At 44.0% G+C, this 27,529-nt stretch overlaps 1 protein-coding gene across 1 annotated transcript in view; it reads left to right on the top strand.

Moving 5' to 3' along the window:
- The window catches only part of LOC137378579 (polycystin-1-like protein 2), a 175,634-nt gene that overhangs the window by 136,336 nt on the left and 11,769 nt on the right, over positions 1–27,529 (top strand). Inside the window, exons 37-42 of the mRNA XM_068048884.1 lie at positions 2,336–2,469; positions 5,137–5,264; positions 8,262–8,422; positions 9,294–9,504; positions 19,471–19,572; positions 24,475–24,606. Of these exons, the coding sequence (XP_067904985.1) occupies positions 2,336–2,469; positions 5,137–5,264; positions 8,262–8,422; positions 9,294–9,504; positions 19,471–19,572; positions 24,475–24,606 (868 nt within the window). The remainder of the gene's footprint in view (positions 1–2,335; positions 2,470–5,136; positions 5,265–8,261; positions 8,423–9,293; positions 9,505–19,470; positions 19,573–24,474; positions 24,607–27,529) is intronic.

Here is a 27,529-nt window from a genome sequence, read left to right as displayed (position 1 = left end):
CCCTCCTTGAAGCACCTTCTCTTCAGTCAGAGCCTCTCCACTGCAACATAATCTACATTTTCAGAGTAGCTACTATGTTTAAGAAAGTCAACCATTTTCTAGTTGTAACTGTATGGTTCTGAAATTAATTTATTTCACGTCATTTCATTACCTGGTTTCTGTACGTATAATGAAGGAGTGCTGCATTTTCAGAGATGCTGTCTTTCAGATGAGACATTAAACTAAGGGCCTCCTCTGCTGTCTCAGCTGGATGTAAATGATCCCTTGGTACTATGTGAAGAAGATCAGAGGAGTTCTACCCATTGTCATGGCCAAAATATATCCCTTAAACAACCAGTTGTTGTTTTTCACTTCAGTGTTTCTGCCATGTGTTAGTGGCCCATGATTTTCCAACCTTTTGAATTAGTGATTATTGACTAACAGAGATTGATTGCCGTGACTAGTCATGATCAGCCATTTTTGTTGTACCATACAACTGCCAGGATTGCAGAAGGTGAACTCGATGGACCTTAGACTTTCCTCATCCAGCAATTCCGTGTTTTCATGTGGTCGCAGGCTCGAAGTGTGAGATTTCCCAGTGTGCACTGTTGATATTCAACAGGGCACTGGGGTGGAGAATCCTGTGTTTTGCCAACATTTTCTGTTTTCAGACCTGATTTGCAGGCTTTCTGTTTTTTCAATTTCTTCCGTTTTCTCACCTTTTCATTGGGTGTTTCTATCATTGCTTTTTTCAAGTCAATGAAATTTTCCAGTTTAGGGCAAGAGCAGGAAGCAGCACCGATACAGTCATCAACGTATTGAAAGAAGAGGTGAGGGAGGGGGCGCCTGAGTAGGACTGGAACAAGAAATGTTCCACGTATCCCACAAAAAGGCAGGTATAGCTAGGACCCATGCAGGTACCCATATCACCACCTTTTATTTGGAGGAAGTGAGTGGAGTTGAAGGAGAAGTGAGAACAAATTCAGCCAGGCAGAGGAGGGTGGTGATGGATGGGGACTGGCTGGGCCTCTGTTCAAGGAAGAAGTGGAGAGCTCTCAGATCATCTTGGTGGGGGATGGATGTGCAAAGGGATTGGAATATCTAAAGGAGATGCTGAGGGCCAGGTAACTGGAAACTGTTGAAGTGACGGAGAGCACTGGAAGAGTCACGGATGTAGGTGGGAAGAGACTGGATAAGGGAGAAAAAATACAGTCACGATAGGAAGAAATCAGTTCAGTGGGCAGGAACAGGCTGAAATGATGGGTCTTCCAGGGCAGTCCTGTTTGTGGATTTTAGAAGGAGGTAGAAGCGTGCTCTATGGGATTGGGGAACTATGAGATTGGAGGCCATGGAGGGAAGATATCCAGAGGAGATGAGATCAGAGCAAATTGCATTCAGCGCAAATCGAGTTTCCGTGATCCTTTGCACTAGTTTAAAACACCATGCTAGAAGCTGGCTCTGCCCACAAAACAGACCACGCCTCCAGATCAAATGACTTGCCATTGGGAGTTTTTGCTAATTGCACTTGTTTGCAGGCCTGATTTTTTTGGGACAAGGATATGAATAGGCACATTTTATAAGCTTTTGAATGTATTTTTCTGAAAAAAGTACCAAGAAATTAACTGCGGCACACCACTAAAACTAGCAAATGTGTCTGTACATTTTTTTAAAATCATTTTCAGTCATTTAAAATTGGGTTATTCACAGGTGGTGGATTGACACCGTGATTAAAAATGATTTTTTTGTGATAAACCCATTTTCAGCTGTATTAATCAAACTGCAGAGAATTATAAGTTAGCACACTTAAATATATCAAGGAATATTTCTGGATGCACTGACTGCAATGGGGAGATGGTGGCATCGTGGTAATGTCACTGAACTAGTAATCCAGAGACCCAAGCTAATACTCTGGGGACGTGAGTTCAAATCCCACCATGGCAGCTGGTGGAATTTAAATTCAATCAACTAATTTTAAAAATCTAAAATTGAAAGCTAGCTTCAGTAATGGTGATCATGAAACTACCATTGATTGTTGTAAAAACCCATCTGGTTCACTAATATCCCTTTAGGAAAGGAAATCTGCCATCCTTACCTGGTCTGGACTACATGTGATGCCAGACCCACAGCAATGTGGTTGACTCTTAACTGTCCTCTGAATTCAGTTGTCATGGGCAATTAGGGATGGGTAACAAATGCTGTCCTTGCCAGCGATGCCCACATCCCATGTAACAAATAAATTAAATAAACGAATGGATCACCTTTTCACCAAGGCAGTTTAAATTATGTGAGTGGGATATGTAACAACCAGTGCCGTTACATGACATATTCAGTGACTTTTTTTTCCTTCTTTCTACAGAGTTCTCCAATATATATTTGACAACACTTGGCTGGACACTTACACTAGAGCCATTTTTGTGGAATTCACAGTCTATAATGCAAATGTGAATCTTTTCTGTATTGCCACGCTAATTTTAGAAAGTAATGCTGTAGGTAAGAATAGAGGCCTATTGTTACCTTGTTGGAAAGTCATCAGCATCAAAAATGCAAACATTTCAAGTGGGTTCTACAATATAAATTGGTTATTAACTTACCGTTGTCTCCAGCTGCATCTTCTAGTTATGCCCCTGACTTACAAAAAGGAAACCTGTGCTAGTATTAAAGATATTGTATATCTCAGTTACTGACAGGACTCGCTAATATAAACAGCTCAGGCTACAGTCTTTCATCAGTAACATAGACCCAATTTTATTGTGGGTCCAGAGTTCTGCCACCAGCGAGTTGGCACATGCAGATTGTTTTAACATACCACTTCTGACAACTGGGAGGTATAAGTGGTATCCCACAGGGATCAGTGTTACAATGTTTGTTAATGAAGTAGATGTAGGTGTTTGGAGAGCGATCCATAATTTGTGCAACTGTTAGCACTATGACAGAGAGTAAATTACGACAAGAAGCTCTCAATGTATCGGGGAGTCAGCCTGTGCTTGGCAAATGGCACTTAACATGGATAAATGCATTGTGATGCTCGTGAGTAGGACCAATGCTAAGTGTACATATACCCTACAGCAAACAAACTGAAGCTTGAAGCAAGAAAAAAATCTTGGTACCACAGTCATAATTCTCAAAGGTTCATGATCAATGGCGTAGGTTTTCACCAAAGTGATAAAGTAATTCAGATATGAGGCTGTATTCACAGAATTAATCAATTTAAAATGAGACATACTATTTTGTTCTTGTTCGACCTTGGTTAGTCTTATTTAGAATACTGGTGCAGAGTTTCCCCTCAGTTACTCCGCTTTTTTCATTGCAACTTGCCTGAAATTGGTGTAACCAACGCAAAAGATGGCAGAATTTTCAGAGCAAATTGTATTCAGCACAAATTGAGTTTCCGTGATCTTTTGTACTAGTTTAAAAAAGAAACCATGCTGGAAGCTGGCCCTGCCCACAAAACAGGCCACACCTCCAGATCAAGTGACTTGGCATTGGGAGATTTCACTAATTGCGCTCGTTTGCATGCCTGATTCTTTTGGGACAAGGATACAAACAGGCAAATTTTATAAACTTTTGAATGTTTTCTTTTAAAAATTACAAAGAAACTGACTGTGGTACACCACTAAAACTAGCAAATGTGTCCGTACATTTTTTAAAAATCATTTTCAGTAATTTAAAATTGGGTGACTCACTGGTGGTGGATCGGCACCGTGATTAAAAATGCTGATTTTGCTGCGATAAACCCATTTTCAGCTGTATTAATCAAACTGCAGAGAATTATAAGTTTGCACACTTAAATATATCAAGTAATATTTCTTCAAGCAATTTATAAAAAATTATTTATTAAAACACTGCTCGATTGCGGCCGATTTTGCGTTCTGCAATATACAAATGAGTTTGAGCGGAAACTTAAGGAAAAAAACTTCTTTAAAATGGTGGAATTAAAAGCAGTTTACAAGACTTAATGGTTCAGAAAATCCACAGGTGACAATTATTTTGTAATGTTGTCAGTCGAAATCTGATATCCATTATGAACATTGGGTGACGTTTCTATATTTCACTATGGCCTGTGAAGAATGTTACCAGGCAAGTGTTATAAGTGAGGGAGATTGGTGCATGAAGGTTATTGTAACATCCCACATCTGGCACCTGGGAGGCACTGGTACCTGGACCTACTGCTTTTCCTTTTCTCTTGTCAGATTGGTGACAATATGAGAAGTAACAGCTGGAGGCAAACAGCAATAAGCTAAATATTTATATTATACAACCACTTGGGAGAAGATGTTCTGCACTATTGGCTGTTAAAGGACTGCAGCTGAGTTGCTCATTCGCCTGACACTTTTTCTCATATTAAATGCACATATTCAATTTCAACTAAAGTTAGTTTGGGGAGAGGGTGGCGCAGTGGTAATGTCACTGAACTAGTAATCCAGAGGCCCAGGCTAACGCCCTGGGGACACAAGTTCAAATCCCACAATGGCAGCTGATGGAGTTTAAATTCAATGATTAATAAAAATCTGGAATTGAAAGCTAGTCTCGGTAATGGTGTCATTGATTGTCATTAAAGCCCCATCTGGTTCACTAATCTCCTTTAGGGAAGGAAATCTGCCATCCTCTCCTGGTCTGGCCTACATGTGACTCCAGACCTATAGCAATGTGGTTGATTCTTAACTGCCCTCTGAAATGGTCCAGCAAGCCACTCAGTTGTCAAGGACAGTTAGGGATGGACAACAAATGCTGGCTTTGTCAGTGACGTCCACATCCTGTGAAAGAATAAAAAATGTTGAATCTCGCAATGAAACAAACTGGATTTGAAATCAGTATTCTCCTTTCAATATGGGGGAGAAAACGAGGCCATGTGTGGGTTGGGTTTGGCCTGCTTGGGTAGGGAAAGCTGCCACTGATATACTCTTGTAGGTTTTAGCTGCCGACCCCAGCTATGCAAATGACTTTTTCCCTGGATTTTGGGATGGGGTCTCTGGCCTTGAGCATGGGCGCATGGTGCTTCCTGCTGGCTGAGTAGGGTCCCAGCAATTTCTAGACCCGAGTCTATAAACAGAGACAGGCATCCGAGCCCATGTCTGCATTCCCTTGCGCTCAACTGCACTACCATTAAAATGCAAGTGTCCTGTCAAGCAACTCACTGTTTACTATTATATTTTGCAGGGGCCTTCTTTACACACGCTATTCTTCAGAGTATCCTTCTCTATCAGTACACAGATGGGCTACACATTTTTGTTGTTGCAGCTGAAGTGGCATACTTCCTCTTCCTCATTTATTACATGGTGATTCAAGTAAGTCTGCAGGAAAGTAAACATTACTAGAAACTGTGAAATAAGTGACGAACGACCAGGATTAAGAAACACTGGCCGGAGTTTTACGCCATCCCAACAAGTCGGATGGTGGCGGGGGGGGGGTGGCATAAAATGGAGTGGGAGGCTCCGGAGGGTTTCCCAACCCGCTCCCGCCTCCACCCCACTTTACGTAGGGCGGGGGGGGGGGGGGGGGCGAAAAATAGCTCGACTGCCCCAGGGCAATCAAGGCCCTTAATTGGCCACTTAATGGCCACTTAAGGGCCTTCGCCTGCGTCCACGCAGATTTTACGCATGACAAGCGGGTGTCCTGGAGCCGGAAAGAACGCCTGATCATCGGGCACAGGGTGTCCGATGGAGGGCCGCCCCCACTACCCTAACCGCCCCCAGCACACAACATGCCCTCCTTTCCCCCAACCGACCACCCTTGCCTCGTCGGGGCCCGACCAATTACCCCCCGGTGAGGGAACCAAAACATACCTGTCTTCCCGGCTCCATGTCTTCGGCTCGACTGCAGTCCCAGCAATGACCACTGCTCCCAGTGGTGCTGCTGGGACGAAGAGCTGCCGGCCCACTGATTGGCCGGCAGCGCAATGAGGCGGGATTTCCTCCCTCAAGCGGGTGTAAGTCCTGCCTCGGAACAGTTAAAGTCTGGGGACCTGTAAAATGCGGGTCGGATCCCCAAGCAAGGCAGAACCGGTTGCGCCACCAAATTTTCAGTCGGTGGCCGGCTCCCACCCGCCCAATGTGACATCCCGGCCACTGTTCTCGTAAAATTTAATCACACAATAGGCGAAGATTTTGTTCTTACTCTGCATTCTGACACCCACACAAACATAACTAAAGATTTGTGGTGCTATAATCACAAAAAATACGTTCACTGGTGTGAGGCAAAAATTAAGTGGGACTCAACAGACGGAGGTCATTTAGTCCACCATGCCTGTGCTGGCTCTTTGGCAGAGCTATCTAATTAACCCTAGTCCCCTGCTCGTTCCTCATAACCCTGTAATTTTTTTCTCTTCAAATATGTATACAGTTCTCTTTTAATTGATTAACAATTGAATCGGCTTTACACCACCTCATCAGGCAGCATTAAAAACAGTTTCCCCATGACGTCTCTGGTTCCTTTGCCAATCACCTTAAATCTGTGTCCTCTGGTTAACTGATCCTCCTACCAGTGGAAACAGTTTCTCCATATCGGAACCATTCATGATTTTGAACAGCTCTATCAAATCTCATCTTAACCTTCTCTGCCCGAAGGAGAACAACCCCAGCTTTTCCAGCCTATTCACATAATTGGTGCAACAGCAGCCAGTACTCCAGCTGTGACTACTTCAACAAGTAACTGGCGCTGTCTTTGTGAAATGCTAGGCAGCAAAACTGAACTAGTGGGCTTGGATTTTCTGCTCTGCTGGAACCCTATGATATAGTTGGCAGGACAGTAGATCCTCCTGCTGTACTGTTCTACTTGTGACCCCAACTGATTTTCCAATGTAAGGTTACTCAGTATATTGTCAGTAGCACTCTGGTAAAATTCCCATTCCAGAATGGCAATAAACTCCAGTCCCCATAGCTATTTTTAAATTCGTTAAAAACACTGTCTTAGCCTATGTAATAAATAACTTCCTCCAACCCACACAAACCCTGGATATCAGGAACACACTGATCACCTTTCTCCCATGTCTTTAGCAACCCTGGTTGCTCGGAATGCATTGCAGTGCCTAGGGCTGCTATAATGCAAAGTATATCATGTAGCATATTCACACCACTTGCGTCTCATTGAAATGCCACGTCCCATGTTACTTCCAAAAAGTCTTGGATGTGATGGGAGAATGCTGGAGGCTGGTAGACCTACTCCATTACAAATTTACTTCCGCACAAGGACCTGAACATGCCCACTTGTGGTTTTAATGCAGGCGGGATGCGTAGCAGGCAGCCAATCCACTTGCAGGCAGGTCGGACGTTGAAACCTTTTAAGGAAGCTGCATAACTTCATTTTAATAGTGATTTTAGGTCTTGGGAAACCCAGCGGGTAAAAGGAGACTAGAAGCGCTGAATCCATAAGATAAGTGTTGTGTGATTGCCTTTAAGAGTGATATCCCTTTAACATCTTAGTATGCTAATGAGCCAAGTACCAGGATGTAGTCATGTGACTACTTGCCAGTCGTACTCTGTAACTGTAAAACCAAGAGGCAAGTCCTGTAAATAGTTAGCTCTGCACTGTATATACTTGTTAGCTGTTAATAAACCTGTTTGAGATCTTTAATCAACTGAACTCCACACATCTCATTTATGCTGCAACAAACAACTTAAAAAGCTTCTCATTACAGTAAGTGCCTTTATTACACTGTCAGGAGGAGGAGGATTGTTTCCTTCAGGTCCAACAAGCTACCCAGGAAATATCCCACCCATGATCAGTCTGCTTCACCCCCTCCTCACCCCACCCCATCATCAGACCTCACCACCATTTGCTTTCCCCCGCCTACCATCAGCTCCCTCCTGATCGGAATCCCCAATATCCATCTCCCCTGACCCTGCGAGTGGATCCATCCCTGTTCTTTCCCACCCAGCCACTAGACAGCAATCTCACCCTACCTGCTGCTCTGCTGTGTCTTTCTGCTGCAGGCTTTCCTGCCTAACAGTCAACCAGCTTGTCAATCAGGCTGGCTGCCAGGCAGAAAACCTGCAGAAAAAAATTAAAAGATGTTCTGCAGTTAAGAGAACATTCAGGAAACTCATAAGTCCGGGTTTCCCGTCCAATACTCCTCACACCAACTCCCTTCTTCTGATTATAAGATCCAGTAAGTTAAGTATTCTAAAGCCCAAATATGAAGGTTCATCGAAGACCTATGTTTTCTTTTTACAGGTGCTGACTGACTTGTTGCATAGCTCCAGGTTTTTCTATTTTAATTTCAGGCTTCCAGCATTTGTGATGTTTTTCCTCTTTTATTTATAATTTACTTTGTATGTCTTTCCCAGGGAAAACTATTGAAGGAGCAGAAATGGAATTATTTCAAAAGCAAATGGAATCTTCTGGAGACAGCCATTATAATGATCAGTTGGAGCACACTTTCTGTATTCATAAAGAGAACCATTCTGGGAAAGCGAGACATCGAATACTATCAAAATCACAGAAAGGGGTACTCCATAGTTTAGCATTGATAATTTATAAAAAGCAGAAGCTTTTAATTACTGTATTAATATACATTCTGGACCCACATGATTTTCTAGTATCAACTGTCGATTATTTCTCAGCACACCGGCATCAAATTAATAATAACCTGTGGACATTAACATGCATTCAGGGCAGAGAGTGAATTGGCAATCAGTAAAACAGACACAAAAGCTCAGCACCTGAATACAAATGTACACGAGTATTATAATAAATAATAGATACGACAGAGCAGTATCAGTCCTCGTAGTTAATCTTGAGGTTCAGGTGCCAGATATAAGCCACTAAAGCACTGCAGTCATGGTTTGTCATCTTGAGTGACTCCAAGATAGCAATTATGCTCCATCATTATATGTACACACACATATATATATATATATATATATATATATATATAAATAACATGTACCTACATACTGCTACTCCCCAAAGTTTTGCTGTGTATTTTCTATGCAATTTTCCAATTCAGTTTTCAATTCCTCTTTCATCATGGTATATGGCCCCATTCTCTCTCTCTCTCTGAAACACAGCTTCATATTCTACCTGTTACCAGCGTGCCCACATACAGTCATTGATTCACCCGATTCTTCTTGGTGAGGCTGAGTTATGAAAGCGATGAAGCAGAATTTTCCATCCTGACCACAGATGAAACCACTCTCTAACTACCAAGAGAATACTGAAATAATATACAGTTTACAGTAAAATTCTGATCATTTTCTGAGAACCTTAGTATATCTGAACACAAAATGACACAACCATGACTAAAATAATGACATTTGTATTGATAAGCATTGTTAATGAGGAGATGTTTCATCTCCAATTTGCTGTGTTTCTTACAGGTTTGTAAGTTTCTATGAGACTGCAATGGCAGATGCAATCATGGGCTACCTGATTGCCTTCTTGGTTCTCCTAGCAACCATCAAACTTTGGCATCTGCTGCGCCTTAACCCCAAGCTCAACATGATTACGTCTACCTTAAGAAGGGCATGGGGTGACATCTCAGGCTTTCTGACTGTCATTTTAATCATGTTTCTGGCCTATTCTATTGCAGTAAGTGGTTACTATTGATAGAGTAACACAATATATTGCTAATGTGCCATTTTTTTAATAAATATTTAATAATAGTGCATTTTTCCTCAACTTGTTCCTTTAAAGTATATACCTCATAGACTTTTAGCCCAAGTTCATATGAAGTTTATGGTGTAAAAAGAATTATAGGACTAGTTTTTCTGGTCATTTAGATTATTCCAAACATTTATTATTCTATGAATAAATATATTTTTCATAACATCTGCTTTAAATTTACTTTGTAATCATTCCCATTTATATCCTCTGGCCCTAGTTTCTAGAGTCCTCTAGGCCTCGCACCTTCCAACCCCCATAAACCTCAGCTCATCCAAAACTCTGCTGTCCGTATGCTAATTTGCACCAATAGGGATTCAGGAGAAACTTCTTTACCAAAGAGTGGTGAGAATGTGGAACTCACTACCTTATGGAGTAGTTGAGGCAAATAGCATAGGTACATTTAAGGGAAAGCTAGATAAGTACATGAGAGAGAAAGAAATAGAAGGATATGCTGATAGCACTAGATGAAGAGGGGTGGGAGCCTGGGAGCAGATTCGTGTGGAGCATAAATGCCGGCATAGATGAGTTGGCCTGAATGGCCTGTTACTGTGTCGTACACTCTATGTAATTCTATGTAAGTCCTGTTCACCCGTCACCCTTGTGCTCACTGACCTGCATTCCCAGTCTGGCAAGCTATATATTTATACGTACATACGGTGTGGCGATACAAATAAATGTTTTACTTACACCATGAGTCTCCAAAGGTAGAACTTCCCGAAGATAAAAGCTCTAATCCCTGTGACATAAAGTAGGAAAATGATGAACTATCACTCTAATATTGCAATTCACATAATTCAACTCTGACCATTTGTACAGGTATTATCCCTCTAGTGCCACCTGTATTGGGTTCCACAGAGTATTTGAATCAAAAGACACCTCTACTTCTTATAATTTTCATCTTGTCCATAACCAGATATTGGTTAGTTTACAAGGATGTTGGTGTCAAGAGCTGTTTTTTGAGGGAGGGAGGGTGATGGAAATTTTAAAGGGGAGGGGGACAGTATCTGAGGAGGGGGACCATACCTGAGGAGAGGGAACAAAGAAGTCCATGAGCTCATTGTACTGGTTATTGGAGATGAGGATAGAGGAGGCATGGGAAGGCGTTTTAAGAAAATAGTTTGTGGTGGAGAAGAGAAGCTGGGAGTTATCTTTGCATTCCAGGATGATTTTTGAATAATGAGCGGTTTAGCAAGGGAGAGCAGGACCTGATCGTGTTTTATGTGGTCCAAATCAGCTCTGGTGATGGAGTGTTAAACCAGTTGTCTGCGATAGACATTAAAATCTGTATTCCTTGGACTTATGGAAGCAGATATGAGGGGTATATTAGGGAAATAATGTGAGAGAGACCAATGATTTTAATAGGGACAAGAGCATCAAAGATGGAAGATTGAGCAGATCGGTAGCTGAAGCAACGTCATTGTCAGGCAAGCCCCCCACCTGCCAAGATTGAAGAAAATTAATTTTGTCACATGAACATTAATTTTAAACAGTTGTTGAAGAAAGACCTTGTTTTTAAAAAAACAATTGGAGACTTTGGCTGGTGGGAGACAGTTCCATATCAACAGACAGTACTTCAAAGGACAAAGGAGCTATTCCCTGCTCCAAATTAATCCACAATGGACTTTTGATTACCAGACGTTGAAGGTGGAAATGTTAGCATTCCAAGTTAACTGCTAAGATGGCCGAATACACAAATACACATGGCGGACCAGTTTGGGTCACAACACCAACTGACTGTTGGAGTTTTTTTGAATTTGAACTTCCAACAAGGAATTTGAAATCAGAAAACTGATTGCTCCTGGACTGGAAAAGACCTCTCTCCTGTCTACTCTCATCTTGCTCTCAGCAGCTTCGGGAACCATTGAAGTCACATGAACTCCAAGAGAGAAAAGTCTCCTGCAGTGAACAAGGTTTAAGAAGAATACTGGGCCCAATGAAAAGCAAGACTACATACAAAAGGACTACAGTGAGCTCGAAGCACAGTAAACAAGAAACTCTTCTGATATTGCCTCACACCTCTCAATTTTATTTTTTTCTCTTTTCAGTCCCTATTTGCATGTGTGTATCATGTATGCATGCTAGCGTGGGGTATATCCATAGGCGTTAACTGTATTAGAGTTTAAATTTAAGGTTTAATAAATTTCACTTTTCTTCTTTAAACCTAAGAAAGCCTGTTTATGCTCATTTCTTTGTCTTATAACTGGAAAGTGGTGAACAAGGATTCATCAAAGGGGGAGCTCAAAACACTGTGGGCTGAATTTTACCAGCCCCTCCACGCCGTGGGTCGCGGCGCGGGGGCCAGTAAAATGCTGCAGGAAGTGGCCTGCCTCGACCCGTGACGTCGCGAAGGGCCCGCCACATATTGTTGGTGATGGCGGGTCCTCAATGCGGTCTCCCCGCTGCACAGCGGCAGGACCTCAATGCGGCCCACCCACCGCACGGCGGCTGCACCACAATTAGCATATGGTAAACAGTACTTACCTTTGCTGATTATGCGGCCCGCCACCTCTCCACTGACACTTCCAGATTTTTCGATGAACGGGCAGCCATCACGTGCTGTCCCGTTCAAGATTGGAAAAGCCGACGGGTCCACAGAGGCAGAAGGTTTCGCAGCAGAAGGTAAGTTTCTTTTCAGGGGTCTCACTCTGCATTCCTAAAGGGAGGAGGGAGGGGGCATTACAGGGGTCTCACTCTGCATTCTTAAAGGGAAGGGGTCTGGGATTACTGGTGGGCAAGCTCTGTTGACAGGAAGGGAGGTACTGTGTACCATCCTTCCATTAACAGTGTACGCTCTGTGTTTGTTCGTGTTTGTGAGGGAGCAATGGCACACTAGGCACCATGTGTGTGGGGAGGGTATTAAGGTTATATGGATGGTGGAGGCAATCGATTCAGCTGGTAGGTTCTTGATGTGGTCATGCTGTGCCACTCTGAATGTTGGCCAAGATGGGCAATGCCATGGCACGCCACATAGTTGATCCAGGAAAGCAGTTGATGTACCCATCAACACCAAACTTGGAATACATGAAGGGTTCAACTTTATTTATCACATGGAAATAGGTATGGCTGATCCTACATTGTGTGATCCTCTGCTCGTGAGGATCCATATGCGCCAGAGGCAATATCAACAAGCAGGTGCAATCCACGTAGAGGCTCCTGGTCATGAGCAGCAGCCCCCAAGGGGAGCTCGCCATTACGTTTGCCTTGCATCTACAGTCCCCACATAACATGCCACCAGATGTCAGAGCACCAGTGTCAGAGGGGATTGTGCATGTAGTGAGGGTGGTGATACGTCTCTGTGCCCTGCTCAAGGATGACCTGCAGCCCGTGGGCTCTGGTGGACATCCCATGCCTTTGTTCCTCATAGTGGCAGCGGTTCTCAAGCCTGACGCCTCTGCACCTTTTTAGTGGCCCACCAGAGACCTTGTGGGGTCACACAGTCAGCAGTGCACCGCTGCATCAGGGAGGTCACCAATGCCCTGCACCGGAGGACCATTGAGGATGTCCGCTTTAGAACAGGCTCTCACAGCCAGGCCCAGAGGGCCTTTGGTTCTGGCACCATTGTCGGAGAACCATAGGTTGTAATGTTCATAGACTGCAATCATGTGGCCATTCTCGCCAGGCTACCACCTACAGACGTCACCATTAAAGGAGCCCTCTCAATCTAGGTGAAGCTGGTATATGATCACCGCAGATGCTTGCTGCGAATGTGTGACCGCTTCTCAGGCAGCTGCCATGACACCTGGGTCTTGTGCCAATCCTGGCTGCCAACGCTGTTCATTGAACTGGCTCAGATGGAGGGGTGGCTTCTTGGAGATAAGGGCTATCCTTTGCAGACATGGCTGCCGCCACCAGTGAGAGACCCCACCACTGCTGCAGAGGAGAGATATGCCAGCCACTGAGCTACATGAGCCACCATTGAGCAGGAGGTCGAGCTGCTGAAAACACGCCTCCAATGTCTGTATGGATAGTGTGATGCACTGTACTACGGCCCAAAAAGGCCAGCTCCTTTCTTTGCTGCTCTGCAAAACTACACACCCAATAGGGACCAGGCCTGGCATGATGAGAAGAGACGTCAACAGGATTCCTCCTCAGACAATGAGGATGCTGATGACCTACAACATGAAAGACGCCTGGGAGGGCAGATGGCACCCAGGCTCTCCATGCAGGGCTAGCAGTGAGCTAGGGTTGTACGGAAGTGGCTTATCAGACAAAGGCTCTCTGTACCAAAGGAACCGACATAAGCCCTGCAAGCGACACATCACTCTCACTCGCCTGCTCTGCACCAGTCCACATCTGCAGTCTCCTTTGGCCTCCTTATCTCGAGAGCACATTGGCGCAGTGGTTAGCACCGCAGCCTCACAGCTCCAGGGACCCTGGTTCGATTCTGGGTACTGCCTGTGCGGAGTTTGCAAGTTCTCCCTGTGTCTGTGTGGGTTTCCTCCGGGTGCTCCGGTTTCCTCCCACATGCCAAAGACTTGCAGGTTGATAGGTTAATTGGCCATCATAAATTGCCCCTAGTATAGGTAGGTGGTAGGGAAATATATAGGGACAGGTGGGGATGTGATAGGAATACGGGATTAGTGTAGGATTAGTATAAATGGGTGGTTGATGGTCGGCACAGACTCGGTGGGCCGAAGGGCCTGTTAAAGTGCTGTATCTCTAAACAATGGGTAAGTGCCTGGAGGTGGTCAGTGATGTGTGGAGCAGCGCCTGGAGTGGCTATAAAGGCCAATTCTAGAGTGACAGGCTCTTCCACAGGCACTGCAGAAAAGTTTGTTTGTCGGGGCTGTTACACAGTTGGCTCTCCCCTTGCGCTTTTGTCTTTTTTCCTGCCAACTGCTAAGTCTCTTCGACTCGCCACACTTTAGCCCCGCCTTTATGGCTGCCCGCCAGCTCTGGCGAACGGTGGCAAATGACTCCCACGACTTGTGATCAATGTCACAGGACTTCATGTCGCGTTTGCAGATGTCTTTAAAGCGGAGACATGTACGGCCGGTGGGTCTGATAATAGTGGCGAGCTCGCTGTACAATGTGTCTTTGGGGATCCTGCCATCTTCCATGCGGCTCACATGGCCAAGCCATCTCAAGCGCCGCTGACTCAGCAGTGTGTATAAGCTGGGGATGTTGGCCGCCTCGAGGGATTCTGTGTTGGAGATACGGTCCTGCCACCTGATGCCACACTGGGACACAGCAGGGTAATTAGGTGGCAGCAAAGCAGAAAGTGCTGGGGTCACAAAGCAGAGTTAACTTTCAGGTCTTTGAACTTGGACAAGTTAACTCTTGTCTCTCCACAGATGCTACCTGACCTGCTGGATTTCTGCAGCACTTTCTGCTTTGCTGTCAGATTGACAGCAGCCCCACGCTTCAGCAGTCAGGTAAGTATTCTTTGACGGCTGTCAGGAAGCAGGAAGCTGGGGCGCTTAAAATAGGGCCCCAACACCTGCTACACAACTGTCAAAAACTCTCTCTCTGCGCCAAATGTCCTGCATCTCCCCATGTAATATGCGGGGGGAGGGGGGGAGCGGGGTTGCGGTGCGTGGCCTCTATGGAAATGAGCCCCCACGATTAATATTGTGAGGGCTCGGTGGCGGCCGGCAAATGCAGCCGTGCTGCCAAGTTCAAAGGGTGCCACCGTGGAGCACGGCGTCCCGATAAAATTTAGCCCAGTGTGTTTAACATTAAACCCTGTTACAATAAGACCAAGTGAAGACAGTAAAAGACCCCTAGATACCTTTCTCACTTGGTCGTAATTGAAATTTGGGTGCTAGCATCTGGAATTTTACCCACAGACGAACAAAAGAAATTGGAAGTGGGAAGCCAAATTGTTCCCAATCAAAAAAGAGCAAGATTAATACAGGTTTTCTTGTGGTTGTGTGTGATTGAATATTAACATGTCTGCAACTGAAGCGAGTAGCTCTCCAAGCCAGGGTGAAGTAACTTGGGATAAGTTGAAAGAACTGTCTATGGAGGAGTTGAGGAAAATGGCTGAGCAGTGTGGGATCACTGTACGTGGAAAGACTAGGAAGTCTGAATTCCTACGGCTAGTGGCCAATCATTTTTTCCTTGAATCTGAAGAAGCAGAAATGGTGTCCGACAAGGAATTTGAAATCAGAAAGCTGATTGCTCCTGGACTGGAAAAGACCTCTCTCCTGTCTGCTCTCATTTCGCTCTCAGCAGCTTCGGGAACCATTGAAGACACATGAACCACAAGAGAGAAAAGTCTCCTGCAGTGAAAAAGGTTAAAGAAGAATATTGGGCCCCAACAAAAAGCAAGACCTACCTGCAAAAGGACTACAGTGAGCTCGAAGCACAGTAAACAAGAAACTCTTCTGATATTGCCTCACACCTCTCCATTTTATTTTTTTTCTCTTTTTCTGTCTCTATTTGCATATGCGTATAGCATGGGGTGCAGCATATATCCATAGGCGTTAACCTTATTAGAGTTTAAATTTAAGGTTTAATAAATTTTACTTTACTTCTTTAAACCTAGGAAAGCCTGTTTATGCTCATTTCTTCGCCTTATAATTGGAAAGTGGTGAAGAAGGATTCACCAAATGGGGAGCTCAAAACACAGTGTGTTTAAAATTAAACCATTACAATAATACTACTGAGGTAGTCTGGGCCGAGGTTAGAAACAGGAGAGGAGAGGTCACCCTGTTGGGAGTTTTCTATAGACCTCCGAATAGTTCCAGAGATGTAGAGGAAAGGATAGCGAAGATGATTCTCGACAGGAGCGAGAGTAACAGGGTAGTGGTTATGGGGGACTTTAACTTTCCAAATATTGACTGGAAATACTATAGTTCGAGTACTTTAGATGGGTCTGTTTTTGTCCAGTGTGTGCAGGAGGGTTTTCTGACACAGTATGTGGACAGGCCAACCAGGGGCGATGCCACATTGGATTTGGTACTGGGTAATGAACCCGGCCAGGTGTTTGATTTAGATGTAGGTGAGCACTTTGGCGATAGTGATCACAATTCGGTTAGGTTTACCTTAGCGATGGGCAGGGACAGGTATATACCGCAGGGCAAGAATTATAGCTGGGGAAAAGGAAATTATGACGCGATTAGGCAAGATTTAGGATGTGTAGGATGGGGAAGGAAACTGCAGGGGATGGGCACAAACGAAATGTGGAGCTTATTCAAGGAGCAGCTAATGCGTGTCCTTGATAAGTATGTACCTGTCAGGCAGGGAGGAAGTTGTCGAGTGAGGGAGCCGTGGTTTACTCAAGAAGTTGAAGCGCTTGTCAAGAGGAAGAGGGCGGCTTATGTTAGGATGAGACGTGAAGGCTCAGTTAGGGCGCTTGAGAGTTACAAGCTAGCCAGGAAGGATCTAAAGGGAGGGCTAAGAAGAGCAAGGAGAGGACACGAGAAGTCATTGGCGGATAGGATCAAAGAAAACCCTAAGGCTTTCTATAGGTATATCAGGAATAAAAGAATGATAAGAGTTAGAACAGGGCCAATCAAGGATAGTAGTGGGAAGTTGTGTGCGGAATCAGAGGAGATAGGGGAAGCGTTAAATGAATATTTTTCGTCAGTATTTACAGTAGAGAAAGAAAATGTTGTCGAGGAGATTACTGAGATACAGCCTACTAGGCTAGATGGGATTGAGATTCACAAGGAGGAGGTGTTAGCAATTTTGGAAAGAGTGAAAATAGATAAGTCCCCTGGGCCAGATGGGATTTATCCTGGGATTCTCTGGGAAGCCAGGGAGGAGATTGCAGAGCCGTTGTTGTTGATCTTTATGTCGTCATTGTCAACAGGAGTAGTGCCGGAAGACTGGAGGATAGCAAATGTTGTCCCCTTGTTCAAGAAGGGGAGTAGAGACAGCCCTGGTAATTATAGACCTGTGAGCCTTACTTCGGTTGTGGGTAAAATGTTGGAAAAGGTTATAAGAGATAGGATTTATAATCATCTTGAAAAGAATAAGTTCATTTGCGATAGTCAGCACGGTTTTGTGAAAGGTAGGTCGTGCCTCACAAACCTTATTGAGTTTTTCGAGAAGGTGACCAAACAGGTGGGTGAGGGTAAAGCCGTGGATGTGGTGTATATGGATTTCAGTAAGGCGTTTGATAAGGTTCCCCACGGTAGGCTATTGCAGAAAATAAGGAAGTATGGGGTTGAAGGTGATTTAGAGCTTTGGATCAGAAATTGGCTAGCTGAAAGAAGACAGAGGGTGGTGGTTGATGGCAAATGTTCATCCTGGAGTTTAGTTACTAGTGGTGTACCGCAAGGTTCTGTTTTGGGGCCACTGCTGTTTGTCATTTTTATAAATGACCTGGATGAGGGTGTAGAAGGGTGGGTTAGTAAATTTGCGGATGACACGAAGGTCGGTGGAGTTGTGGATAGTGTCGAAGGGTGTTGTAGGGTACAGAGGGACATAGATAGGCTGCAGAGCTGGGCTGAGAGATGGCAAATGGAGTTTAATGCGGAGAAGTGTGAGGTGATTCACTTTGGAAGGAGTAACAGGAATGCAGAGTACTGGGCTAATGGGAAGATTCTTGGTAGTGTAGATGAGCAGAAAGATCTTGGTGTCCAGGTACATAAATCCCTGAAAGTTGCTACCCAGGTTAATAGGGCTGTTAAGAAGGCATATGGTGTGTTAGCTTTTATTAGTAGGGGGATCGAGTTTCGGAGCCACGAGGTCATGATGCAGCTGTACAAAACTCTGGTGAGGCCGCACCTTGAGTATTGCGTGCAGTTCTGGTCACCGCATTATAGGAAGGATGTGGAAGCTTTGGAAAGGGTGCAGAGGAGATTTACTAGGATGTTGCCTGGTATGGAGGGAAGGTCTTACGAGGAAAGGCTGAGGGACTTGGGGTTGTTTTCGTTAGAGAGAAAGAGGAGGAGAGGTGACTTAATAGAGACATACAAGATAATCAGAGGGTTAGATAGGGTGGATAGTGAGAGTCTTTTTCCTCGGATGATAATGGCAAACACGAGGGGACATAGCTTTAAGTTGAGTGGTGAAAGATATAGGACAGATGTCAGAGGTAGTTTCTTTACGCAGAGAGTAGTAGGGGCGTGGAACGCCCTGCCTGCAACAGTAGTAGACTCGCCAACTTTAAGGGCATTTAAGTGGTCATTGGATAGACATATGGATGAAAATGGAATAGTGTAGGTCAGATGGTCGGCGCAACATCGAGGGCCGAAGGGCCTGTACTGCGCTGTAATGTTCTAATTCTAATTCTAATTCTAATTCTAATTCTAATTCTAAGACCAGCAGAAGACAGTTAGACACCTTTCTCACCTGGTCGTAAGTCATGATGAATAGAGTCAAAGTCCAGGTAGTTTGGGAATTTGAAAGTGCTATGGTAAGTGACTTGAGGGAGAATTTTTTCGGGAGTGGAGATGGAAGGAAATGCGTTGGGAGGGGGAATGGGGATGTAGATGGAGAACGAAATAAGGGAGTGATCAGAGATGGCCTTAACTTTAATAGTGCCGATGGGAGTAGCGAGGCCATGTGAAATGGTGAGGTCAAGGGGTTGGCCGTGAATATGGAAAGGAGAGATATAGGGAAGAAAGGAGGGTAGTGAACTCAAAAGGGAGAGAGCGAGACAAGTTGAACACTCTGAAGACACCATTGGTACAATTTCCATTAACATTCTCTACCTGTTTGACTGATCACTTGCATAAGTCTTGGATGCAGAAGGATATTATCTTCGGCAATAATGCTGCATCATAATTTTAACACCACTTTTTGGCTTTGTGTTCCATCAACCTGAACCATTGTATTTTCAGGTTTTTAATAGTCTTCCCCAATTATCCTTTAAATGATGTGAAAGCAGATTTAGCTTTCAGGATTCCTTGGACTTCCAAAGTTGATCATTTAATCCAGTATCCAGTACCTTTAATTAGAAAATCATCATTAATGCAACTGTATCTCTGTCTACAGACAAATATAATGTTTGGCTGGAGTATGTCCTCTTATAAAACCATATTTGATGCTGCAGAGACAATGGTCAGTCTTCAATTGGGGATCTTCAACTACGAAGAGGTAAGGAAAGCAAAAGCTTATTGCAAGAATAACTCTTCAGAACAGGAGTTTGATTTTTATCTAATTTATAGCTGATGTGTTTAAACCTGCTCCAGCAGGATACACAGTTTATTGCTGTAGTTACATTGCAGGCATTGAGTCATAGAGTCATAGAGTTATACAGCACAGAAACAGGCCCTTCGGCCCATCGTGTCAGTGCCGGCAATCAAGCACTATCTATTCTAATCCCATTTTCCAGCACTTGGCCCATAGCCTTGTATGCTATGGTGTCTCAAGTCCTCATCTAAATACTTCTTAAATGTTGTGAGGGTTCCTGTCCCTACCACGTTTTCAGGCAGTGCGTTCCAGATTCCAACCATCCTCTGAGTGAAAAAACTTTTCCTCATCCCGTCTAAACCTCCTGCCCCTTACCTTAAATCTATGCCCCCTGGGTATTGACCCGTCTGCTAAGGGAAAAAGTTTCTTCCTATCTAACCTATCAATACCCCTCATAATTTTGTGTACCTCAATCATGTCCCCCCTCAGCCTTCTCTGTTCCAAGGAAAACAACCCTAGCCTTTTCAGTTTCTCTTCATAGCTGAAATGCTGCAGCCCAGGCAACATCCTGGTGAATCTCCTCTGCACCCTCTCCAGTGCAATCACGTCCTTCCTATAGTGTGGTGCCCAGAACTGTACACAGTACTCCAGCTGTGGCCTAATCAGCATTTTATACAGCTCCATCATAACCTCCCTGTTCTTATACTCTCTGCCTCGGCTAATAAAGGCAAGTATCCCATTTGTCTTCCTAACCACCTTACCTACCTGTGCTGCTGCCTTCAGTGATTTATGGACAAGTACACCAAGGTCCCTCTGACCCTGTGTACTTCCTAGGGTTCTACCAACCATTGTATATTCCCTTGCCTTGTTAGTCCTCCCAAAATGCTTCACCTCACACTTCTCAGGATTAATTCCATTTGCCACTGCTCCGTCCATCTTACCAGCCCATCTATATCACCCTGTAATCTAAGGCTTTCCTCCTCACTATTTACGACACCACCAATTTTCGTGTCTTCTGCGAACTTACTGATCATACCTCCTATATTCACATCTAAATCATCAATGTACACTACAATTAGCAAGGGTCCCAGCACCGATCCCTGCGGGATACCACTGGTCACAGGCTTCCAATCGCAAAAACAACCCTCCACCATTACCCTCTGCTACCTGCCACTAAGCCAATTTTGGATCCAATTTGCCAAATTGCCCTGGATCCCATGGGCTCTTACCTTCTTAACCAATCTCCCATGCGGGACCTTATCAAAAGCCTTACTGAAGTCCTTGTGGACTACATCAACTGCTTTACCCTCATCGACACATTTAGGCACCACCTCGAAAAATTCAATCAAGTTAGTTAGACACGATCTCCCCCTGACAAAGCCATGCTGACTATCCCTGATTAATCCCTGCCTCTCCAAGTGGAGATTAATCCTGTCCCTCAGAATTTTTTCCAATAGTTTCCCAACCACTGATGTTAGACTCACCGGCCTATAATTACCTGGTTTATCCCTGCTACCCTTCTTGAATAATGGTATCACATTCGCTGTCCTCCAATCCTCTGCTACCTCTCCTGTGGCCAGAGAGGATTTGGAAATTTATGTCAGAGCCCCTGCTATCTCCTCCCTTGCCTGACATAACAGCCTGGGATACATTTCATCTGGGCCTGGGGATTTATCCACTTTTAAACCCGCTAATACAGCCAATACTTCCTCCCTTTCAATGCTAATATGTTCCAGTATACCACAATCCTCCTCCCTGATCTCTACACCTACATCGTCCTTCTCCATAGTGAACACAGATAAAAAGTAATCATTTAAAACCTCACCTATGTCCTCCGGCTCCACACACAGATTGCCACTTTGGTCCTTCATGGGCCCTACTCTTTCCCTGGTTATCCTCTTGCTCTTAATATACTTATAAAATGCCTCAGGATTTTCCTTTATCTTGCCCGCCAGTGTTTTTTCATGTCCCCTCTTCAGTCTCCTAATTACCTTTTTAAGTACTCCCCTACACTTTCTATACTCCTCTAGGGCCTCCGCTGTTTTCAGCGCTCTGAATCTGCCATAAGCCTCTTTTGTTCTGATCCAATCCTCGATATCCCTTGATATCCAGGTTTCCCTGGACTTGTTGGTCCTACCCTTCACCTTAACGGGCACATGTTGGCTCTGAACTCTTATTATTTCCTCTTTGAATGTGTCCCACTGGTCTGATGTAGACTTTCCTACAAGTAGCTGCTCCCAGTCCACTTTAGCCAGATCATGTTTTATCATATCCTGTCATACTGTTTGGAGACCTGTAGTACACTCCCAGCCAAGTGATAGCCCCCTTTTTATTTTTATGTTCTACCCATATGGCCTCATTTGAGGAACCTTCTAAGATATCATCCTTCCTTACTGCAGTAATTGACTCCTTGATCAACAGTGCAATGCCACCTCCTCTTTTATCCCCTCTCCTGTCTCGCCTGAAGATTCTATACCCTGGAATATTGAGCTGCCAGTCCTGCCCCTCCCTCAACCATATCTCTGTGATAGCAATAATATCATAATCCCATGTGCTAATCAAAACCCTCAATTCATCTGCCTTACTAGTAAGACTCCTTGCATTAAAATAGATGCAATCCAGCCTTGCATTTTTCACTTGTGCGTTAATAGCTCTGCCTTCCAGACTGACTCAATTTCTCTTCTATATTTGACTCTGCATCACCCCTACTGTACCTCCACTCTGTATCCCATCCCCTTGCCAAATTAGTTTAAACCCCCCCCCCCCCCCCCCCCAACAGAGCTAACAAACCTCCCAGCAAGGATGTTGGTCCCGTTCCGGTTCAGGTGCAACCCGTCCAACTTGTACAGGTCCCACCTTTGCCAGAAACAGACCTAGTGATCCAGGAGACTAAAGCCCTCCCTCCTGCACCATCTCTGCAGCCACGCATTCATCTGCTCTATCCTCCTATTCCTATACTCACTAGCACGTGGCACCGGGAGTAATCCAGAGATTACAACCTTTGAGGTCCTGCTTTTTAATCTGCTACCTAACTCCCTAAATTCTTGTTGCAGGACCTCATCCCTCTTTCTAACTGTCATTGGTACCAATGTGTACCACGACCTCTGACTGTTCACCCTCCCCCTTCAGAATGTCCTGCAGCTGCTCCATGACATCCTTGACCCTAGCACCAGGGAGGCAATATACCATCCTGGAGTCACATTTGAGGCCACAGAAACATCTATCTGTACCCCTTACGATAGAATCCCCTATCACTCTAGCTCTTCCGCTCCTTTTCCTCCCCTCCTGTGCAGCTGAGCCACCTGTTGGAATAAACCACCCATTGGCATTGGAATAAGTAAGGTGCCTCATTCATGTTGGTAGGTTATATTTGGCAGAGATGATAATTTGATTTCCTTTGGTACCATGACCCAGGCACAGAGATGTTGCATGTATAGGTTTGTACACATGCAGCAGCACTTCAGGTTTCAAAGAAAACTAGAGCAGCCAATGGTTTTATACTACTTCATATGGGTGCATACATTTTAATCTACTTTTCAGTGCAGTTCTACACCGATTTGAGATAATACATAGACCCGTTTCTTATATGCCATAACATTGTGCTATATACATCACGATAGCATTAAGTGACTGTTTCTGGGAACTCTTTATGTAATATTATTGAAATGGAGTACAGTTTGGACCAAATCCACCCAAATTCAATTAACGCATAACACCTTCATTTTGTATGTTGAACACAAATCTAAATTTTAGATGCCGTTGAACAGAAAATGGACACATTCTGCTATTCCAATCCATATTTACAAAATAAAGCACAGACATTATAGCATTTTATTTGTTTTTCCGTGTTTGAACAAAACAAGAAAGTACAAATTAACAAAAAATCTTCTGACTTGTTAGTTAAAAAGTCTAGTTTCCTAAAACAGTTGTAAATGTGCAAGGTGTGGTTATACTGCATTACCCGTTTGAGCCAAGGAGCTGCCTGGTATAATTCGCAAACCAGCAACATCTGTGTCATACTTTAGACTACTACAGCTGTGGATTGTACTGCTGGTGACCAGATAACTCTGTGCATGTGTGCTTACATGCATGCATGCACATTTATCTGCTCCTTGTGGGACATTTTTGAATCTTTTGAGAGTTGATTGGGAGCATCAAGAGTTAGAAAAGAGTTTTGTTTCAGTATAAGAAGTGCCAACAAACATGCTGAACACATTTTAAATCTGCTCAATATGGCATTGCCTGATATTTTAAAGACTGGTTTAACACTATACCTCATGTAGTATAGAATCCAAATCATTTGGAATAGCCTCCCCAAGGGGGTATCATCACACTGCAATCCAGCTTGATATTATTGTCTGACCCTAGAGTTATACTATCACAATTTTATTGCTGTGAAGTGAAAATTGCAACACAAAAGTGACAGTATAGCTGCACCTTTCAATTCATACCTTAATAGTGGCAATGGCATTCTTCAGACAGCTTGTTTGAGAAAACAGTTTAACTATCATCATTTTAAACCCTTGAATACAATAGCTATGGCTGCATTCCATTTAACACAAAGACCTTTCCCATCAGTGTGGTTCTAGATTCACTTCTACATAACATTGCATTAAATAATCATCCACTATGGCTATAATGATAAAAGAATCAAAAATCATTTTTTTTTAAGTCTGGATATAAGAGGTATATTTTGTGAGGCCCTGTGTCACCCAAGTGGGGACTCGCACACAATCAGCGCTTGTCAAATGATCTTTTAATTTTGACCATTTTCACAAATAGTTAATTGTTTAACATAAGTCAGTTAAATCTATTTATGAAATAGCTTAGTTGGATTTGAACATATTTTTGTCTTTACTTGAGCAGGTATTGGACTATAATCCGATTCTGGGTTCATTTCTGATTGGGTCATGCATCATTTTTATGACATTTGTTGTCCTGAACCTCTTCATTTCTGTTATACTTGTGGCATTTAGTGAGGAGCAGAAGAATTACAAGGTTTGCATTATAATTCCTCTTAAGCTTATTTTATTCATCTCTATACTATTCTTCAATTACATGAAGATTTGGCAGTATTTTAGTATATTAAAATATTTTAATAACTTCAATTATTCAATAAATTGATGCTTTGCTTTTACTTACAATATTTTTTTCCACTAAATCACTGTGGACTGTTTATGCTTGACTCAGGATTTGTTTTGCCAATTCCCTCTCCTTTCCTGAAGGGCTCAGTTCTATGGGCAACAAGAGGGTTTCTCCCTGCACTTTACACATGTGGCTATTCTGCATGTGTGAACATAGACAGTGATTGTGGGTCATCTATTCAGCCATGGGTGCATCAGGGATTAGCCTGATCTCCCACTTAATTTGGGAGATGCAACATACACCAATCTAAATAGGCAGACCACAAGCCAAATTTCAGGAGGTTTTAACGCCATTGGATTTCCCAGTTTGAATTTGGCCACTGGATCCACTTAAATTTAGCTGCTTGGAATCAGCTGTTCAAACTGGTTGGTTTGGAAAGGATTTGAGATTTATCTAACCATGTGAGAGGAACTGTGAGAACAGACCTTTCCAAACAGACAATCATGCCAAATTTAAACAGGTTGGGTGGGGTGGGATTTTATGTGGCCTGCAAGAGTGGCATGCAGTTCGATTTAATTAGGCGTAAGTTATTTTTTGGATTTCCGACAGTGGCGTTTTTTATCACAATTAAGTCAGCAGCATGTTTGCGGTGGATTGCAGCTTTGCATTCTTTTCCATACCATGAATACTCATTAACCTGCACTTCGTTCAAAGTAAGTCCTATCTGCTAGTTAATGGCGAGCGGTTTTCCCATGCCACCCAGTTCACGTTGGTTTAAATGTGGCATACACCAGTCAGCTTTGTGTAGTGGTTGCATGTCTTGAACTCATCGGCACAAGGAAGGCCAACATTAGAATGGATGTTTGGCTTCAGGCTTGGCACCAGCAAGGACAATTCTTCTCAGGGGATGGCAGCGCAGGCATGGGGGCTTTGCATGGAGGAGCAGGGGAGGGAGGAGGGGAGGACATGATGGGGTTATTGGGTGCAGGGAGGAGCAGAGAAGGGAGGAAGGGTGGACAGGGTGTGTAGTGTTTCTTGTTGCTGCTGAAGTTGGCTGTGGGTGGCTGCGGGCGTGGGGGGTTGATTTGAGCATTACAGTCAATGAGGTCATGAGCGGCCTAAAGGGAGGGATGAGCACTGTCAACATTGGGAGCCTGTGGGACGAATTCAGGGTACTGTTTGGCAGAGGGAGCCAATTGGATTCTGTAGGGGAGCAGGTCGAGACTTAGGGTCAAGTTCTCAATGGCATCATAGGGATGGGAACGGGACTCGGCAATAACATTAAGGTGGACTTGAGGAGGCTCAAGGGTCAGAGTCAGCATTTGGATGGTAACAGAAGTAGGAACAGGGATGGATGGCATGAATAAATTGATTGTGACGCTGTCCAAGATAATGGGGGAAGATTCAATGTTAACAGAGGGAAGGTGTAAGGTTACATTGGGTGGATCAAGGGTGATGGGTACAGGCTGGAAGGTGGCAGGAGGAGGTTGGAAGGTGGGGAAACTTGCCTTAAATTGTACATGCACCATTTTCTTGAACAATAATGCAAACCACATAGCCACGCAAGGATTGCAAGTCGTGTGGGAGGAGACCAATTATGGTGGGTGGGATTTCCTGCTGGATGCAATTTTAAGGCACATAAAAGTGAACTGTTCATTGCCCCGATGGTTCAGCTGACTGGCAACAGAAAAATGAAGTAGAACGCTCTGCTCATTTCATTATTTTCAAAGCTGCAATGACATGTGTCTCATACACCCAATTTGTCTACTACCATGGGAAGAAGAGCAGAGGGAGCGACTAAGGAGGGCTCTTTTCCCTCAATGCATGATGCCAGAACACCAGCAACAGGCAGAACAAGGAGGTGAGGATTATCAGAATGATAACATCCAGGAACGGCATCGCATCCTCAGGACAAGGACAAATTACCTTCAAATGTCAGAGAGGCAATGTCAGAGACACCTAAGGATGTCATGTGTTTGGTGAGAATCCCATGCCAGTTGCCCTCAAGGTTACTGCTGCACTCAATTTCTTTTGCTCGTGGGGCCTTCCACGGATCAACGGGTGACTTTTGTGGCCGATCACAGTCTGCCCCTTACCTCATTCTGTTTGGAACATCATGACTAAACACTTGGACCAAGTGTGATCTATAAAGATACTTACCTTTTGTATGATGTGATTGCTGCCCCAGTCAAGAACCAGTCCAGCTGCCTTGCGAACACATGCAGAGAGTCAGCATCCAGCACACCAGCTGGCAACCTAACCCAGAGACTCACTATTCCCTGGGAAAAATAGCATAACTGAAGTTAAATGCAAAATGTGTAGAGAGAGTCGGCTGCAAGGGTTGGGGGGTGGGGGGGGCGCTAAAGCTTTATGGGCACGTTAGATGGGGCTTTTGGGCCATATTAAGCAGGAAATAACCAAATGTTTTTGTGTGCAGTGCTAATGGCTGTGTGCAGCTGAATTCTTTGGATGCTTTACAAGCTAGGGCTCGTGATGCAATTTGGTTCCGTTTGAACATTTTGTTAACCAGTGCATTGTATTTATGTGTTGTTATATGGCTTGGTGTCATTGTTTATTTTATATTATCGCTGTGAAGTGTCTTGGGATGTTTTAGTACGTTTAAGGCTCTTTATAAATACAAGCTGTTTTTGTTGTACGAAGTGAAGTGGATATTCTTGGCAAAAAAAGGGGAGAAAAGAAGTAAAAAAAAGAGCTTGGTATTTCTTCCCTTCCTTTGTATGAGATTGGTGGCAGCAATACGAGTAACATGCGACATTAAAAAGCAGCGATATTTGGAGGTAGCATTTCCACCTGAGGTTTCATCAGAACCACTGGT

The sequence above is a fragment of the Heterodontus francisci genome, chromosome 17, assembly GCF_036365525.1.
Source record: "Heterodontus francisci isolate sHetFra1 chromosome 17, sHetFra1.hap1, whole genome shotgun sequence".
Lineage (NCBI taxonomy): Eukaryota > Metazoa > Chordata > Chondrichthyes > Heterodontiformes > Heterodontidae > Heterodontus > Heterodontus francisci.
The sequence above is the reverse complement of the archived record's forward strand: the minus strand, read 5'-3'. Positions and strand labels throughout refer to the sequence as shown.